Raw genomic sequence first — 15956 nt, 5'->3', positions numbered from 1 at the left:
CTCTTTGCCGGCACAAACAATTTTCGTACTCAAATCGGAGCCACCTATAACCTGTCCCGCCTCCTCCATCACCCGATTTTGTAACAGACAGCAAAGACATGAAAGCAAAGAATTGAGTCGAGATTTTGCGTTGACTTTTCTAAAGGAAGGAAGGGAAGGAAGGGAAGGAAGAAGGGAAGAGAGATGGAGGAGAGAGAATGAGAGAAGTATTTAATAGATGAGAGAAGTATGAGAGAGAGAGAGAGAAATATAAAAAATCATACAACATGCACAATCAATTAATGTGCTAACATGCTGAAAAAGTCGAATTTTGGAAATGGCGAACTGCCCAAACCCCTAAAAGGGTATTTTCGGTACGAAACAGTGAAAAAAAAAACCATTTTTGAGATAAACGCTTAATCCAGGGTTGTATAAGATATTTTTAAAGTCCGGAATTTATTGACGAGATAAACGCATAGTTCATGAACTATTTTTGTAGTTCACTCTTAATTTTTATCTTCACCCCAATTCGTGATATATTATCATATTTTAAATGATACTCTTTTTCCACGCAAACTATCAAAATAATAAATTTTCATGAGCTAAAAAATATGGAGACTACAAAAAAAAATGATAAAAATTTCCCAGAATTTTCTTACTCCAATTTTTTATTTTATTGATTCTACTAATAAATTTGCACCTAAAAAAACGCATGATCAAGTTTTATAAAGTTTGTTCTAACTACTAATCTTATGTATTAATACGGAGTAGTAATTAGTTAAGATGTCGCATAAGTCATTGAATTCTATTAATACAATCTTGCCAGTTGATTTTATAGTAATTGCTAATTTAATTTGAGACATTAATCTCGCTTATTAAATTAGGGCGACTGCAATAAATAGTAGTACTACCAAATCATACTATTACAATAACCTGAGCACATAGCAGCGAGCATTTTGCACCAGTGCAATAAAACACCAAGTCTGATCAACAGTTTTTAGTTACATGGTTACAATATACACCATGCTTCAAATAATTGATCCATGAAGGAAAATTGAATTATCAATGGACACCAACTTCTTATTCTATTACGATAATTAATACTATAATTGAATATAACTATAAAAGATAGAAATGGAAAATCAAAATAAAAATAACCATAAAAAAAATAGTAAATGATTGGATTAGAATAGGGTGTAGTCATTTTATATGCAACAATATTTCCATATAGTTTTAGCTAGATTATCAAATTAATTTATACTATTAATTTAATTTTGCTATTTCTATATAGGTTAGTTAGATAATCAAAATAATTTATACTACTAGTATTAATTTGATTTTGCAATTATTCTTATCCAATAAATCATTTTCAGAGATGTTAGACCTCTGTTTTCTGTGAGAGTCAATGTCTGGGCTGCCTCTACCAATCAATTCTCATTCATTCACTTCCTCGCATTAAATACTCTCTCTCTCTCTCTCCACGTTCTCTTTTCTACGTGTTTTTCCAACGATTTTCTACAGCAAAAGGGTGCTGTCTTTCTCTCTGCCCTCACTCCTCTCTCCACTCTTTGGTAAAGTTGAGCTGTAAAGGATAGACGCGAGATCGGTTCTCATTCACTAATTTATGAAATTCCGTTTCACCGATCAGGTTTGCTCATTCATCTACTTCTGTCGCTTCGATTGATTATTAAAGTTAATTGAAGTTTACGGCGCTCGGTTTCGCTGCTGTTTAGTGTTTTTTTTTTGGTTGTGTATTGCCGGCAATTCAACTTTCACTAGTTCAATTTACCAGATCTGATCGTCTCAGAGATTGAAGATTCTGTGTTTGGTTATCGATTTTTGTGGTTTTCGGTTCGTGCTGATCGTGTAGTTGCTTTTATACAGTGAACCAATTGGGGGAAAAGGTGTCGAGGTTTATTCTTTGTTATTGAAATGGCGAACCGGAAGGAAGACGCGAAGAATGAGAGAATAATAAGGAATCTTCTGAAGCTTCCTGAGAACCGCCGGTGTATTAACTGCAACAGCTTGGTATTATGCTGGATTCATTGATGATTGCTGCTTTGTTGAATAAATTTCATTAATTTCACTTACTCTGAGTTATTTGGAGCACTTAATATGATGGATCACTTTACTCGGTGCGCATTAGGAATTGGGCAACCATAGAGCTTAATCTCATGCTTCGTGGTATAGGGCTAACTTGCAATAACAAATAGGAGTAATATTCTGGTATCCCCAATAGAATTCTTAACTGCATATGAAGGGAGGGAACTTGGAAGTCTGTATTGTGATATCTTCTAATTTAGCTGATTTCTTTGACTGATTAGCAATGATGTTTGAAGTTCCAAGTTTTGAGCTTTTGATTCTGAACACACAATCCTTGATCTTGGAGTATGTGATGTCAACAGTGATCAATAAAATAGTTTGGTTTTCTCTTTGATTTGGTTTGCTGACTAATGGAAAATATATATTGCTGTCAAAATATTTCAATGCTTGTAAATAAGTGCATCAACAGCCGTGTGCTTAGCAGCTGCATTGAGCATGCACGAAGCTTGTAAACTGCAGCATGCTAACCATGTGGCACCTACATGTATGCGTGCTTAAGCATGCATTTCCTTCGACCAATGGTGGCTGACACGTGGCCACCTTAAAAAAAAAATCTGAAATGATATTTTACTATATATTAAAAAATTAAAATAGCCATTGGCTATATGTTCAAATGGCTATGATCTTCCGGACACTGATTACAACCAATTTTTCTGTACGACTCACATGGTGGCTAATAAAGGAAATCAACGCTGGCTTAAGTAATACATACACCGGGAAAGAGAAGAAGCCAGTTGATGGCTGATGGCGGATTATTTCTGCGATGAAGGCCGGGAGTATTCCACCGCCAGTTCCGTATGGGCTGGGAGTTATTAATGCATATAGCCAACATGTTGGTGCCTTGGCTGCGAGGAAGAGTTTTTCTAACACGTTAGTCATGATCTTGTTGAAGAAATTTGGGCACGCGTCGGCCACCTTGAGGATGCATGAATTTTAATTGAATTATGCATTATTTTCATTTCTGTTTTCTAATCATGTAGGAGTAATTTTTAATTGTTTAATGAAATTATAATTTTTTTTTGTTTTATTCGTAATTCTAAATTCTGTATATAACTAAGAAAAAATGAAAAATAATAAATTCCTTAGCGCATTCCGCGCCGTCATTAGCCCGTACGACATGACCAAGGGATCACGACGGCGGGGGAGAGAAAAAGGAAAAATAATAATTGTGAATAGTTTAAGTGCTTTTGCATGCACTGTAGGTAGTGCACAATAACACGTGAATAGTATAAGTGCTTAAAATTTAAGGGGGTTTCCATGCACACGTGCATGAGCTGTAAATATCATTAGGCAATAGCGTAACTTTCTTTATGCATGATTCGAGTTATATTCTGACACATGACAGTTTTACAGATTATATGGGTTCTATATTTTGCGTGTATTTGTTAATGCATTACTGATAATGAAATATTGACCTACTTGTGGATGTTCAGTTTCGCTCATGGTGGTTAGACTTCAGCCCTCTTTTGTGTTTGGATGCCAGTTATGAAAGTGCTTTATTAATTTCATCAGCAACCTCAGTTACTAGGAGCAGATGCCAAACCTTGTATCTATTAGAATTATAACATAGGCTCAATGTAGGGGGTCTAATTAAATGATGGTGTAATGCATGGTTTTGTAAATGACAAGTTACTCATGCTCCCCTAAGTTTATAGTCCCCATATTTTTTAAATAACTGTTCATGCCCTTGAGAGTAGTGTACTCATGTTCCCCTAAGTATATAGTCTCCACATCATGTTCCAATTTCTGATAATCACTGTTCATATGTTAAGATTAGTGTGACAATGACAGATTGTGTTTTTCATTTATTTGCACATGCTATTAGTTTTGTATTTTTATACTCCCTCCGTTCCATGTTAATAGATGTGGCTAACTGTTTCTTTGCTTCTATTTCATTTATTTGCATATGCCTCTATTTCATGCTGAAATGGCAAGGCTTTTCAAGAGATGTGGCTAACTGTTTCTTTGCTTCCTATCAGGGCCCCCAATATGTATGTACTAGCTTCTTGACATTTGTCTGTACAACCTGCAGCGGGATACAGTAAGTCATTTTGGGTTGCAGTTTTACATATTATATTGCATAACAACCTTCTTTTTGGGATGCAATAAGTAATTTTTTAAGGATCAATGTTTCTCTTCACTTATTAATTTTCAAACTAATTCCAGTCGGGAGTTCACGCACAGAGTGAAGTCAGTATCTATGGCTAAATTTACTCCACAGGAAGTCAGTGCACTTCAAGGAGGTGGAAATGCGGTACTAGAAACTGTTTCTCTTTAAAGCCCACATTTCCTTCATTTGTTTAGGCATGTTTCAGTACTCATGATTGAACCATTATTTTCGCGGTAGATTGGTAGAGAAATTTATTTGAAGGAATGGGATCCTCAGCGTAATTCCCTCCCTGATGGCAGGTAAAACTAAAAAAATATGACGCCATATATTTCTACAGTTGGAAATCTTTTTTTCATGGTTTAAATATTCTGATATACATGTTTTTCATCCCAGCAATATAGTCAGACTACGTGATTTCATCAGGCATGTCTATGTGGACAGAAGATATACTGGTGAGAAGAATGTGGAAAAACCTCCAAGGGCATTTATGGTATATATTATAAACCTTATTCATTACTACAAAGTTTCCATTATTGTGATAGCTGCTTTGTAACTAGTGCATGCTCGTATGAACCATCCTTCCTAAGTTATAGGGTATCATGGAGAATAACAGAGATGGTTCACATTCTTATTATTATTATCTGTCTTTATGTAGGGAGAAACTGATGATTCCAATGGCAACAGGAGGGTAGACAACTATCAAGGTAGTCGGAGTCCTCCTTATGATGATTCCTTCGAGCGTCGCTATAGTGACAGGTCAAGTTCGGGTGGAAGAAGTCCATCATATAATCAAGATAATCAGCGAAGTGGTGATTTTAGAAAAAGTCCTGCCCGAGAAGTAGTCAATGATTGGAGACGAGAGGATAGATTTGGAAATGGCAGAATGTCTGAAGAAGGCTCTAAGCTTGAAATTAGGTCCCCTGATCATCAAAAGGATTCAGACATATCAAGTCCTCCCGTGGTCCGTCCTGTTAGAGATATATTAGGAGATAGCGTATCTCCACTTCGAGTTATTGAACCTCCAAAAGCCACTGGTGGGAAGTCAAATGATGGTCGGCCACCTACACAGGTGAGAAGTATCCCTTCTAAGATGTGTTTTGTTGTGTGCCTCTTCTTCTTGATAACCCTTCTACCCCCAGTGACAACTAAGCAGAGCATATTCATTTTGTCATATTTTCTTGCTCACCAGCTGCTGCAACAAACTTTATTTTTTCATTCGTTAAATTTTCATGGTTTTACATGTTATAGTCATGCAAAATAGCTTCTATTTATAAGCCAGGCATTGAGGGACAGGTCAGGTTTTATTATATGCATACTATAATTGTGTAACTATTCTCTTAAAAACTAAATCCACTAATTCTCACCAAATAATATAAGTGGCAAATATTTTCTTGCAGAGAACTGCATCCTCCAGTAGCTTAGCATCATCAGATGTGACTCCATCTGAGATAAAAGTGGAGGCTTCATTTATTGATTTTGATGCTGTTCCTGAACCACCTCCAACAGTTGCTGTCCAACAACCTAGCAGTAATGACTGGGCAAATTTTGATTCTCTGCCCGATGCCAAAACAATGACTCCAGCTTCGAACTCTGTGGAATCTCTACTTTCTGGGTTATCAGTTCCAGCATCCTCATCTGGTCCCTATCCCCCTCCAGGAACGTCTCCTTTCAGTTCCACCAATATACAGGACACCTTGTTTGGACCATCCTTTGGAAATACTGCTCCACCATCTGTTACTCCCACTGGTGATGCATCTCTTTCATCCTTTGCCTCTGTACCTGCAAATGTTCCCACTGGAGGACAGTGGCCTACCATTAATCCTCAACAACAACCTCTGTTCCCTGGAAGTATTCAACAGCCAGTTTCTGGAGGATCTTCAGTCAACAAGGTATGCCCTGTGCCTGCGATTTTATTTCGTTTCTATATTTTGTCTTCTTCATAGAGTAATCAATCTTGCCCCGGATTCTAACAGTCATGGAATCCACTTATGCAAAATGCCTATGGGCCTCCGCCTGGTGCTTCTATTGCACAAGTGGGTCAAGCTGAAATGGCTTCTGCTCCTGTCCCTGCTATTGGAGCATCTACATCTGATGGAAAACATGTCGGAAGAAATGCACTTCCTGAGGACTTATTTTCGATGAATTACTCTTATAGTCCATCTCCAGTTCCAGGGTGGTATCCAGGCGCCCCCTATGTTGCTAGAGTCCCTATGCATTACTATAATCCCATGGTAAGCGAAATTTCTATTTTAATCCTTTTGCTCATCAATTAATACCTATAACCTATATGATGTTGCTCTGCATTTTTTGTCGAGTCAATTGACTCTTGCCTCAGCATTTTGGGTAACCTCTCAATTTGAAAGGGATAGGTTACAAATAAATCTTAATGATTTAAAATTATAATTAAAATACAAAGGGGGGTTATGAATCCCAAATAAGGACGGCACTTATCAATTAATCACTGGTTTAAACATAATATTGATGTGGACACCCGTAACACCATATGCTCAAGGGTCAAGAATGCTCTTTCAGTTACGAATTGATACCTGTTTGTTAGGAAAAAATGGAATGCTCCAAAGTCCAAACTAATTCGAAATATGCTTCAGGCTTTGTTACGCTCAATGGTTTGATACTCATATTCTGACAGCCTACTTGTAAAATATGAGGCAAGCTTACCTCATAGAATGAGTTTGAATGAACTGTTATTTTTCGAAATGGGAATACTAGCTATCATGATCTTAGGGAGGCAAAGTTCATTAGTCCTATTTTACTCTTTCCCAAATCATTGTTCATTAACCTCATGCAACATTTGATCTTTCTGATTGAAGGTTGTAGCAAATCAGCAGTCAATGCCAACATCAACCAATCCTTTTGATGTTAGCGCACCTTCTCCAGTTCAAGCATCAACAGTAAGTTTACTGCCAGGGCTTCGACTGATTTATTCTCTTTTATCTGTCTTCATTATATTATAAGTCGACAGTTTGTTTATTTGTTTGAAGAAAGTTGCCTGACTCGAGTTTGGTGAATGGTTTATATTTCCTCACTTTCAGTGTTCAAAATATCTGAACAGAAAAAAGAGTATGCTGAGTAAGCTCGGCTTTATTCTCATGCTAATGCTGATTGCAAAGTTGATTTATAATTGTGATGCAGTTTCCTTCTATGGCACCCTTACAAGGTGCTTTACCGAAAACTGCAACCTCGTCTGGGCTATTGCATACTCCGAATTATGGAGCCCCTCCATATGCTCCACAAATACTTGCTCAAACGCCATCATATGCACCGACAAATCCTACAAGTAAACAATCATACAAATTCCTTTTTAAGTTTTTTTTTGGAACAGCATGGTTGCATAAATATTTGCATGTTACTGATGTCTAACCATAAACCAGATTCGTTGATGGGTAATGAAATAGCCGGTGGTAGCACCGCACCAAGGTATTAAAGTTTTAGCTCAAGTTTGCTTCGATCTGAAATTAAGAATGATTTCCTTTCTGTTATAAAACTACTGTACTCATGAAAGCTAATCAAAATATTCTAGGCCACATGGATTTCCTGGGTTCGGCTTTGAGGACCCCACTTTTACTTCTTTTAACCCGAATCCTCAAGCAGCAGCTCATCCTACTTCTGGGAACTTCATTACCCCCAGTGTAAACCCATTTGGCTGAAATAAAGGTAAAACAGTTTTTTTCTATTAAAAAAAGTACAGAGAAAAATAGTACTCCTAAGAAAAAACCAGTTTTGTAAGAGCCCATGTTGTTGCATCCTTTCAACTTATTGTAGATTAAATAGTGAAAGTGAAGTGTGCTGCGTTTAGACTTAAATTTTTGTGATCGGTGTATATCAACATAAATCTATGCTATCGGGGCCGTGTACATTCCGACACAAGTAATGTGTCTGTAGCATAGTGAGTGGTGGCACCTGCGCTCCAGAGATGTGTAATCTATAAGTTTAGTATTTCTAGTGTTGTTATTGTGGTGTAATTTGCATAGTGAAAGAACCATTGATATTCATATTCTTTAGTCAAATAAAACTACATATGGTGGTTTTGTTATATTGTGTTCATATATATGTTAGACCCTCTCTTCATCTCTTAAAATTATGTTGCTAATTTTCCAATTCCTGCACATGTTGTGGTTATGTGATACTAATATTTTTAGAGTTAAAGAATTGATGGACATATGAAGACAATCACGAGAATTAGTAATTAGGGGTTGAACATTAATATTAATGATAGGTGTAAAAACTTGTGTTTTAAACCATGCTATCATGTGATTGAATTGATTGTTGCATGACTGAGAAATGGAGTTCTTTGGTAAGGGTATTGAAAATTCGGTATTTTTTCGTGACTATAACTCCAATATAATGGTATTTTGATATTCCCCCCCCCCCGTCTTATATACATATGCCGGAATCAATTAAACTACTAATCCTCTTTCATCATAAACACTCTTGCAGAGTCTCATTGCATGGTAATATCAATATACCATCCGTTATAGTAATAAAAAAATATATAATCAAAGAATATGAGATTTTTATATATTGAGTGCAGAATATGAGATTTTTATATATTCGGTGCATGTTTGGCAGGCATGTTAAATTAGCGCAAGATAATTAATTAAGATGGGCTTTAAGATAAAGGTAGATTATCTCGCTTTTTTGGGTTGTTAAATATTCAACTCTTTTGAACTAATTTACTTCAGGCCTTAGCGGGCCAAGATGAGCTTTGATTGCCTACTTGAACCTTATTTTATCTACCAATGAACTAAATAATTTATATAATTCATATATCTTGGTCTTACTTAGACTACAAAACAAGCATTGAGATTTGATGAGTTATCAAATATATCACATTAAGCTAATTAAAACCACCCTAGATAGGAGATGATTAATTTCAAATCTCTTCTTAAATTAGATAACATAACCATATTAGTATATAAATACAGTATCAGTTAACAATACAAAATATTTAGTTCCTCACTCCATATCAATTAGCTTATCAGTGAATATCAGTTCTTGACTCAATATCAATTCATAACTTAATATTATGAACTGATATGATTTGTGATGCCAATTATATCAATAAACTATGATTTTCAGAATAACTTTAGACAGTGGCGGATCTAGGGGGGCGGTCGCCCCCTCCATGCGACTATTTTCCCCTTATCGGGACGTAAAATTACCATGTCCGCCCCCTCCGTTTGCCTCTGGCGTCGCCCCGAACAACGTAAAAATAGCCATGTCCACACTAAATCAAGCTAATGCAATATATTCCGCCCCCTCCATTTTCGGATCCTGGATCCGCCACTGACTTTAGATTATAGCAGAAACTAGTACATATTTACTTGAATAAGACTTCGGAATGTCGATCGAGAAGTAGTACTCAGACTAGACTAATAGGATGTTAGATTCAGTTAAACTAAATTTACTCAGGGTCATGACTACAAGATTTTGCTAAGACATTATAATATAGATAGTGATTAATTTATTTTGAGGGAATAATTATAGCGGTTAACAAAATTAAATTAATTATAAAATGTTATAACAAAATATTAGGTGAGCTGTAAGACATCCCCTCTCCCAAAAAAATTATACTATGTATCATACACAATTTACTAGTATACACCCCAACATTGTAGTCTTAGTTATTAAATTTATTATCAAGTTTGCAGAATTACTTAATTTTTTGTTGACCCAATCCTAGGAAAAAGGCGTTGAATGCCCTCTTATCAAGCTGCATCAATGTCTTGAGAATTTCCTCCGAAAAAATTGCAACAGTTAACTAATTTTTTTGCCTTGTTTATCCACTATACATAGTGTTTTCCCCACCATTTTTACTTCACTATTTTCTCAATATTCTCTTTCCTTTCTCATTTCAACATTCTAGTCTCTGGTAGTATTCATACCTTCCTATTGTTTGTGTTGTGTGTTTTTGTTTGTTTGTTTAGTTCATGGGGTTTTTATAACGTGAAAATATTGAATTTTTATGTGATTTCACTGTGTTAACCTATGTTCTACCTTTTGTTAGTGGCTGTACAAAATTTAGGTTAAATTATACTCCATCAAATGTGAGAAACGATTTTTCTTTTCTTAGTGTTGTCGTGATATCCACAATACTCCTATTAGTTGTACTAGTACTATTCTTACAGTTCAAGACCATTTTTAATCAAATTCATTAATTATATGAAGATATAAGAGTAGAGTTATATTACAGCAAAACTCAATCTTATTGCCGAACCACAGAACTACACCCAAAGGTCATATTTAGAGAACATGTAGGTCATTCTTAGTCTGTTTTAGGTCATGATAGTAAGTATGACATAAAATGATCCAAATATGACATCCGTATTTTTCAAATTTGAATTTTATTAGCATGACCTAAAACAAACTAACAATGTCTTAATATGACCTAAAACAAGCTAACCATGACGGATTCAGAAGTTCGGTCTTTAAAATTGGTTCGACATTGATTACAACTCTGAGTAATTGTGAACAAGTAGGATTTCATGTTTATTGTGATTAAGAGAGTTATCTACTTATATTACTTAAAAAATCTCTGATTTGCAATTGTCTGTGAAATGAGATACCCTAATTCAAAATAAATGAGCATGTACCAATAAAGTTTAGAAATTTATTCATTGAAATCAATCATGTAGTATTGTGTATTAAAAGGATAAAGACAATCAACATAACATGATATGACATGTGTCACGAATTTTATGTGTGTGTTAGTGAATGTAGTCTCATTATTGAAGAAGCCCATTTTAACCTAATCTCATCATGTGACATGTCTATTAGTTACTATGTATGTATATGCCACCACAGAAGTTTGTTTACTTTTTACAAATTTAAATAATATACTTACTTATTTTAATTTAGACAGTCTTTATCTTTCTTCTTTTCTATGTAATCTCTTAGTAACATTTATACATATTTCCCATTTGTTGTTTTGAAACATCTCTCTTTCAACTGAAAGAAAGAACCCTCATATCTTTCCTTCTTTTATATATACTCACATGTACTAGCCTAACCGTAAACTTACACACAAATATCCAATAAAAAAAAGAAACGTTTTAAATGATGTCCAAAAACAAGAATCCTGTTCCTACACAAGATATGTGTAGTAGATTACAAGATGAATTTTTGATCAGGTGGATTCATTAGTAAAGAAAGAGAGAGTTAATATGGGCGCGGACGAGGAGTATCCTCGGAGCGTGAATTTCGGGCCAGCACGAAGCTTTGGCATCGTGCTGAAGTCAAAGATGAAGGAAACCTTCTTCCCGGACGACCCTTTCCGCCAGTTCAAGAGCGAGCGGTCGGCCAGGCGCCGTGCCCTCAAGGGCCTCCAATATTTCATCCCTATTTTGGAATGGCTGCCAAATTACAACCTCAGCTTGTTTAAATACGATCTCCTCGCCGGCATCACCATCGCCAGCCTCGCCATTCCTCAGGGGATCAGCTACGCCAACCTCGCCCAAATCCCCCCCATTATCGGCCTTTGTAAGCTTCTTTGCTCCGTCCCCTATTACGTGTCTCAGTTTTTAATTTGGTCCATCTTTTATTGTTTGTCCTAATTCATTTTACTAGTACTATTTTTTTTTTTAGTGGACTCCATATTACAGTAACTAATCAATGCACTTTCCTTATGATTCTTAAAACTTGTGACAGATCAAAATGAGACACATATAAGGAGAAGATGGAGTACTTATTTTTAGATGACAATTAGGTTATTTTTAGATAGTAAGTATAGTAACAATAGTAGGTCATAACACGAAGGTCATTTTTAATTGACAGATTCGAGTTTTGTCCCGCCGCTCTTGTACGCTGTATTTGGGAACTCGAAGCACCTGGCCGTGGGAACGGTGGCGGCCTGCTCGTTGCTTATTGCTGAAAATATCGAAAAAAAAGCCGATCCTTCCACTGACCTTTACGTCAGCTTAGTCTTCACCGCCACTCTCTTTGCCGGTTTGTTTCAAACAATTCTCGGGCTCTTGAGGTCTTCTTTTTATTATTGTTATTCTTCTTCCTTTCTACTATTTCATTAATCGTCAATTCATTTTGATCAATCAATTCAAATGAACCTATGCAGACTAGGCATACTGGTTGATTTCCTGTCGCATTCCACAATCACGGGATTCATGGGAGGAACGGCCGTGCTTATTATATTTCAGCAGATGAAGGGTTTGCTTGGCTTAAAGCACTTCACCACGCACACCGGTGTTCCCCATGTTATACGTGCAATTATCGATAATAGGACTGAGGTCATTTTCATCCTTCTTTAAAAATAAAAACTATTTTCATTTTTGCCCATCCCTTAAAATTAGTAACTTTCTATTCTAGAAAAACTTATTTTGGGATGAGAACTGTACCAATACTACTTTAATCACTTTTTCTTTCTATCTGATACTAGTGAAATTGTTTAACTGACATGTTTTAAATTTTGTTGAACTGATTGTAGTTCAACTGGAAATGTGCACTCATTGGTATAACATTCCTCGTCTTTCTCCAACTCACTAGATATGTTGTAAGTATTATTCATGTCAGGTTTTTACAGTGATAAATGTCAATCAAACAAAAATTACATAATACTAATATATAAAATGTTGAATTAACAGAAAAAGCTCAAGTCCAACCTATTTTGGGTGTCGGCGATCGGCCCAATGGTGGTGGTTGTTTCCGGTGGCATTCTTGCTTACTCTGTTGGTCCCAAATTGGGTCTTTCCACGGTAACTTTCAATTATCAACTAAACATTTGATTTTGACCTAATCAAATTAATTAATAAGAGTAGTAGTACTAAAAATCTAAAATGTAGTAGGAGTGTGTGATTGCTGCAGGTGGGGCCTCTGAAGAAAGGAATAAACGCATTTTCGGTGAATCGTCTAATATTCAGTTCCAAGTATGTTTTTGCGCCACTGAAAGCTGGAATAATCACTGGAATGATTGCTCTCACGGTATGTTTTGTAATCATGCAAAGAAAGGGGAATGTATAAATATAACATTATTTAATTGAGGTATAAAATTACAGGAAGGAATAGCAATTGGAAGAAGTTTTGCAATGTCAACAAACGACCACATTGATGGTAACAAGGAGATGATAGCTTATGGTGTGATGAACATAGTTGGATCCATGACATCATGCTATTTAACTACCGGTAATTAATTTGTTCTCTAATTGTTTTTTTTTTAAAATTTATTAGTATAAATTGATGAATTATGCATATGCAATATTAGGCCCGTTCTCAAAAACGGCGGTGAATTTCAACTCGGGTTGCAAGACACCGATGGCGAACGTGGTACAGTCAGTGTGCATGCTAATGGTGCTTCTTTTCCTGGCCCCGCTCTTCAGCTACACGCCTCACGTGGCGTTGTCCGCCATCATCATCTCCGCGATGCTAGGCCTCATCAAGTACAAGAAGGCCTATCACCTCTTCCAGACCGATAAATTCGACTTCGTCATCTGCATTTCCGCTTTCTTCGGCGTTTCCTTCATTAGCATGGACATGGGACTCGTCATTTCAGTAATCCTTCTTCAATTCTACTATGTCCAAACATTTCAATTATGCTTAACTAATTTTTTACTAACTCAATCGGTCGCCCTGCTTAGGTGGGACTAGCCTTGGTCCGCGCAATGTTGTACATGGCCAGGCCCGCTACTTGCAAGCTAGGGAATATACCTAATTCGAATTTGTACCGCGACGTGGAGCAGTATCCTGGGACTATTAGCCATTCAGGAGTATTGATTTTGCAACTTGGCTCACCCATTTATTTTGCAAACTCAAATTATATAAAAGAGAGGTTGTTACTTAACGAAATAAATCATGTTTCTGGATTTGATTGGATTTGATTTGATTTGATGAACATGTATATGTTGCAGGATCTTGAGATGGGTTCGGGATGAGAATGATTCGAAAAGCACTACACAAGACATCGAATATGTGTTGCTCGACCTAGGAGGTCAAGACTAACTACATACATGACTCTAAATACAAGATGAACTTGCATATACATATGTATCTAAAGTTTAATTGTGCGATAGGTGTGACGGCAATTGATCATACTGGAGTGGAAGCTGTACTTGAAGTTAGGAAAACCTTAGAAAACAAAGGGATCAAGGTAATTAACTAATTAGGAGTAATTATTATGCAATGGATTTGGAGAAAAAAATAATGCACATGATGTGTGGTTTGCAGATAATATTAGTGAACCCAAGAATTGATGTGATGGATAAGTTGATACTAATGGGAACAGTGGATAAGATTGGGAGGGAAGCAGTGTACTTATCGACAGAGGATGCACTTAATGCATGCAAATTCACGCAACGTCGATCTCATGACCTTATGGATGTGGCTTTGTAGTAGTAATGTTTCATCTACACACCAATATATAACACCAGTTATTTACTTTCGTTTCCGTTCATTTGTAGAAATTGTTTGGCTACAAAAGTTGTGCAATATCCTAGCTAATGTTTGGCTTGATGGTTATGAAATAAAATTTCTGTGTTTCTTGGTGATGAAATAAAATTTGTGGGTTTCTTACTTTAATTTACTACGCTCTCTTCTTGGTTTCTTGAATAATGGATAGGGATAACAATTCAGTTTCGTGTTTAGCATTGTGGTGTATGTGATACGAAGCAGCCCAACTGCTCCAGCCCAGGCCCAACGCCACCGCCCCAACCCAGCCCCAACATTGTCGCTCAGCCCGTAATCCACAAAGGCCCTAATTAGCAAAGCTTTATCGGCAAGGCAGTTAGATTATTAGCATCTCCACTACATGCATTTACTCCACTATTTCCACTCCTCCACTTCTTGCATCATCTCACATCTCAATGCACGTTTCCCATTTAGTTATTTTTGCTCTCTATAAATAGTGTAAGCCCTTTATGGCATTCTCATGAAGTAAGAAAAAAGCATATTTCCCTTTTATTTATATTGTTAAGTTCTTTAAATTTTCGTAGTCTTCTTCGTTGGAGTTAGAATCCACTCAAAGAGATTCAAGACCATAACAGTATGTCCCATACACTACCTCGGCTCACTTACCTTTTGTATTTGTGTGACCCAAAGTGTATCAGCTTATCTCATGCCCAGAGACTTCCTAGATTGTCGCTACCTGTCACTCCACTCGGATCGTTTGTCTTGACCGTTGATTTTCGAGACAGTTACTGAAAGAGTCATTTTAATGACTCCCCTCTCACATTCTCTCAATTCACTCTCACACTTAATGTTTTCTATGTCTCTCTATATGAGAAACTCTCTCTCTCTGATTCTTTGTGTGATCATTTTCTCCGGTAGGTTCTTTCTTTTCCTGCATGAGTTTCAACTCTAGTCGAGGTTACCCCCGGTTCCCTGACAACTGAATCAGAACTCTACGGCTCTGGTTTGCAAGTCAGAAGAGATTCTTACATTCCCGTGTGGAATTGGAGTTTGGGTGAGTGTTTTGAGAATTCTTTCGTGTGATTATGTAAGTGTGTTGTAGTGACGGTAGTCTTGGCAGTGTGTTAGAAGGTATAGGATTTTTGTGTGGGATTTCGTTGGTGTTATGATCCATCAAAGTTAAGATGAGACGATTGTGATGCCATAAAGGGATATATTAATCAAGACATTTTCGGAAATATTTAAAACTCATCCAAATATTTAATTACTTTCAAAATATAATAATTGTACTAGACTAATTCGTCATAAACATTCTATGTTCATTCAGAAGGATTTAGAGGCTTAGAATAATATTTTTAAATACCTAAATAAGTCTCCTTTATAATCCAATAAAATT

At 36.4% G+C, this 15956-nt stretch overlaps 2 protein-coding genes across 4 annotated transcripts; both read left to right on the top strand.

Annotated features, from left to right (window-relative positions):
* Positions 1 to 1425: 1425 nt before the first annotated feature.
* LOC125196428 (probable ADP-ribosylation factor GTPase-activating protein AGD14) lies at positions 1426 to 8243 on the top strand. Of its 2 annotated transcripts, XM_048094941.1 has the most exons (13): positions 1426 to 1627; positions 1864 to 2007; positions 4062 to 4123; positions 4249 to 4336; positions 4430 to 4491; positions 4586 to 4682; positions 4848 to 5261; positions 5590 to 6081; positions 6166 to 6423; positions 7021 to 7101; positions 7343 to 7487; positions 7582 to 7627; positions 7731 to 8243. In XM_048094941.1, exons 2-13 carry the CDS (start codon positions 1912 to 1914, stop codon positions 7855 to 7857), a joined length of 1968 nt encoding a protein of 655 aa, XP_047950898.1. In that variant the 5' UTR covers positions 1426 to 1627; positions 1864 to 1911; the 3' UTR covers positions 7858 to 8243. The 2 variants fall into 2 exon arrangements, with proteins under 2 accessions (XP_047950898.1, XP_047950899.1); XM_048094942.1 differs by lacking the exons at positions 1426 to 1627; positions 1864 to 2007; positions 4062 to 4123 and having other exon boundaries at positions 4258 to 4336; positions 4877 to 5261.
* A 1806-nt stretch (positions 8244 to 10049) lies between these two features.
* On the top strand, positions 10050 to 14708 carry LOC125197337 (probable sulfate transporter 3.5). 2 transcript variants are annotated; one of them, XM_048096071.1, is made up of 13 exons: positions 10050 to 10082; positions 11341 to 11689; positions 11984 to 12185; positions 12279 to 12450; positions 12648 to 12713; positions 12805 to 12915; positions 13025 to 13141; positions 13216 to 13342; positions 13422 to 13708; positions 13795 to 13985; positions 14065 to 14144; positions 14227 to 14303; positions 14381 to 14708. In XM_048096071.1, the coding sequence occupies exons 2-13, from the start codon at positions 11374 to 11376 to the stop codon at positions 14543 to 14545; spliced, it is 1911 nt and encodes a 636-aa protein (XP_047952028.1). In that variant the 5' UTR covers positions 10050 to 10082; positions 11341 to 11373; the 3' UTR covers positions 14546 to 14708. The 2 variants fall into 2 exon arrangements, with proteins under 2 accessions (XP_047952028.1, XP_047952029.1); XM_048096072.1 differs by lacking the exon at positions 10050 to 10082 and having other exon boundaries at positions 11300 to 11689.
* Positions 14709 to 15956: the final 1248 nt, after the last annotated feature.

Source organism: Salvia hispanica, chromosome 6, assembly GCF_023119035.1.
Source record: "Salvia hispanica cultivar TCC Black 2014 chromosome 6, UniMelb_Shisp_WGS_1.0, whole genome shotgun sequence".
NCBI classification, from domain to species: Eukaryota; Viridiplantae; Streptophyta; class Magnoliopsida; order Lamiales; family Lamiaceae; genus Salvia; species Salvia hispanica.
The sequence above is the reverse complement of the archived record's forward strand: the minus strand, read 5'-3'. Positions and strand labels throughout refer to the sequence as shown.

What these genes read in the sequence shown, in the direction of transcription:
- LOC125196428 (XM_048094941.1), top strand. Translation starts at nt 1,912, where the DNA reads ATGGCGAACCGGAAGGAAGACGCGAAGAATGAGAGAATAATAAGGAAT. An exon ending in GAGGATCTTCAGTCAACAAG is followed by an intron (nt 6,082 to 6,165) that starts GTATGCCCTGTG and finishes GGATTCTAACAG; the next exon opens with TCATGGAATCCACTTATGCA. An exon ending in CTCCAGTTCAAGCATCAACA is followed by an intron (nt 7,102 to 7,342) that starts GTAAGTTTACTG and finishes ATTGTGATGCAG; the next exon opens with TTTCCTTCTATGGCACCCTT.
- LOC125197337 (XM_048096071.1), top strand. Translation starts at nt 11,374, where the DNA reads ATGGGCGCGGACGAGGAGTATCCTCGGAGCGTGAATTTCGGGCCAGCA. An exon ending in ACAATTCTCGGGCTCTTGAG is followed by an intron (nt 12,186 to 12,278) that starts GTCTTCTTTTTA and finishes GAACCTATGCAG; the next exon opens with ACTAGGCATACTGGTTGATT. An exon ending in ATCATGCTATTTAACTACCG is followed by an intron (nt 13,343 to 13,421) that starts GTAATTAATTTG and finishes ATGCAATATTAG; the next exon opens with GCCCGTTCTCAAAAACGGCG.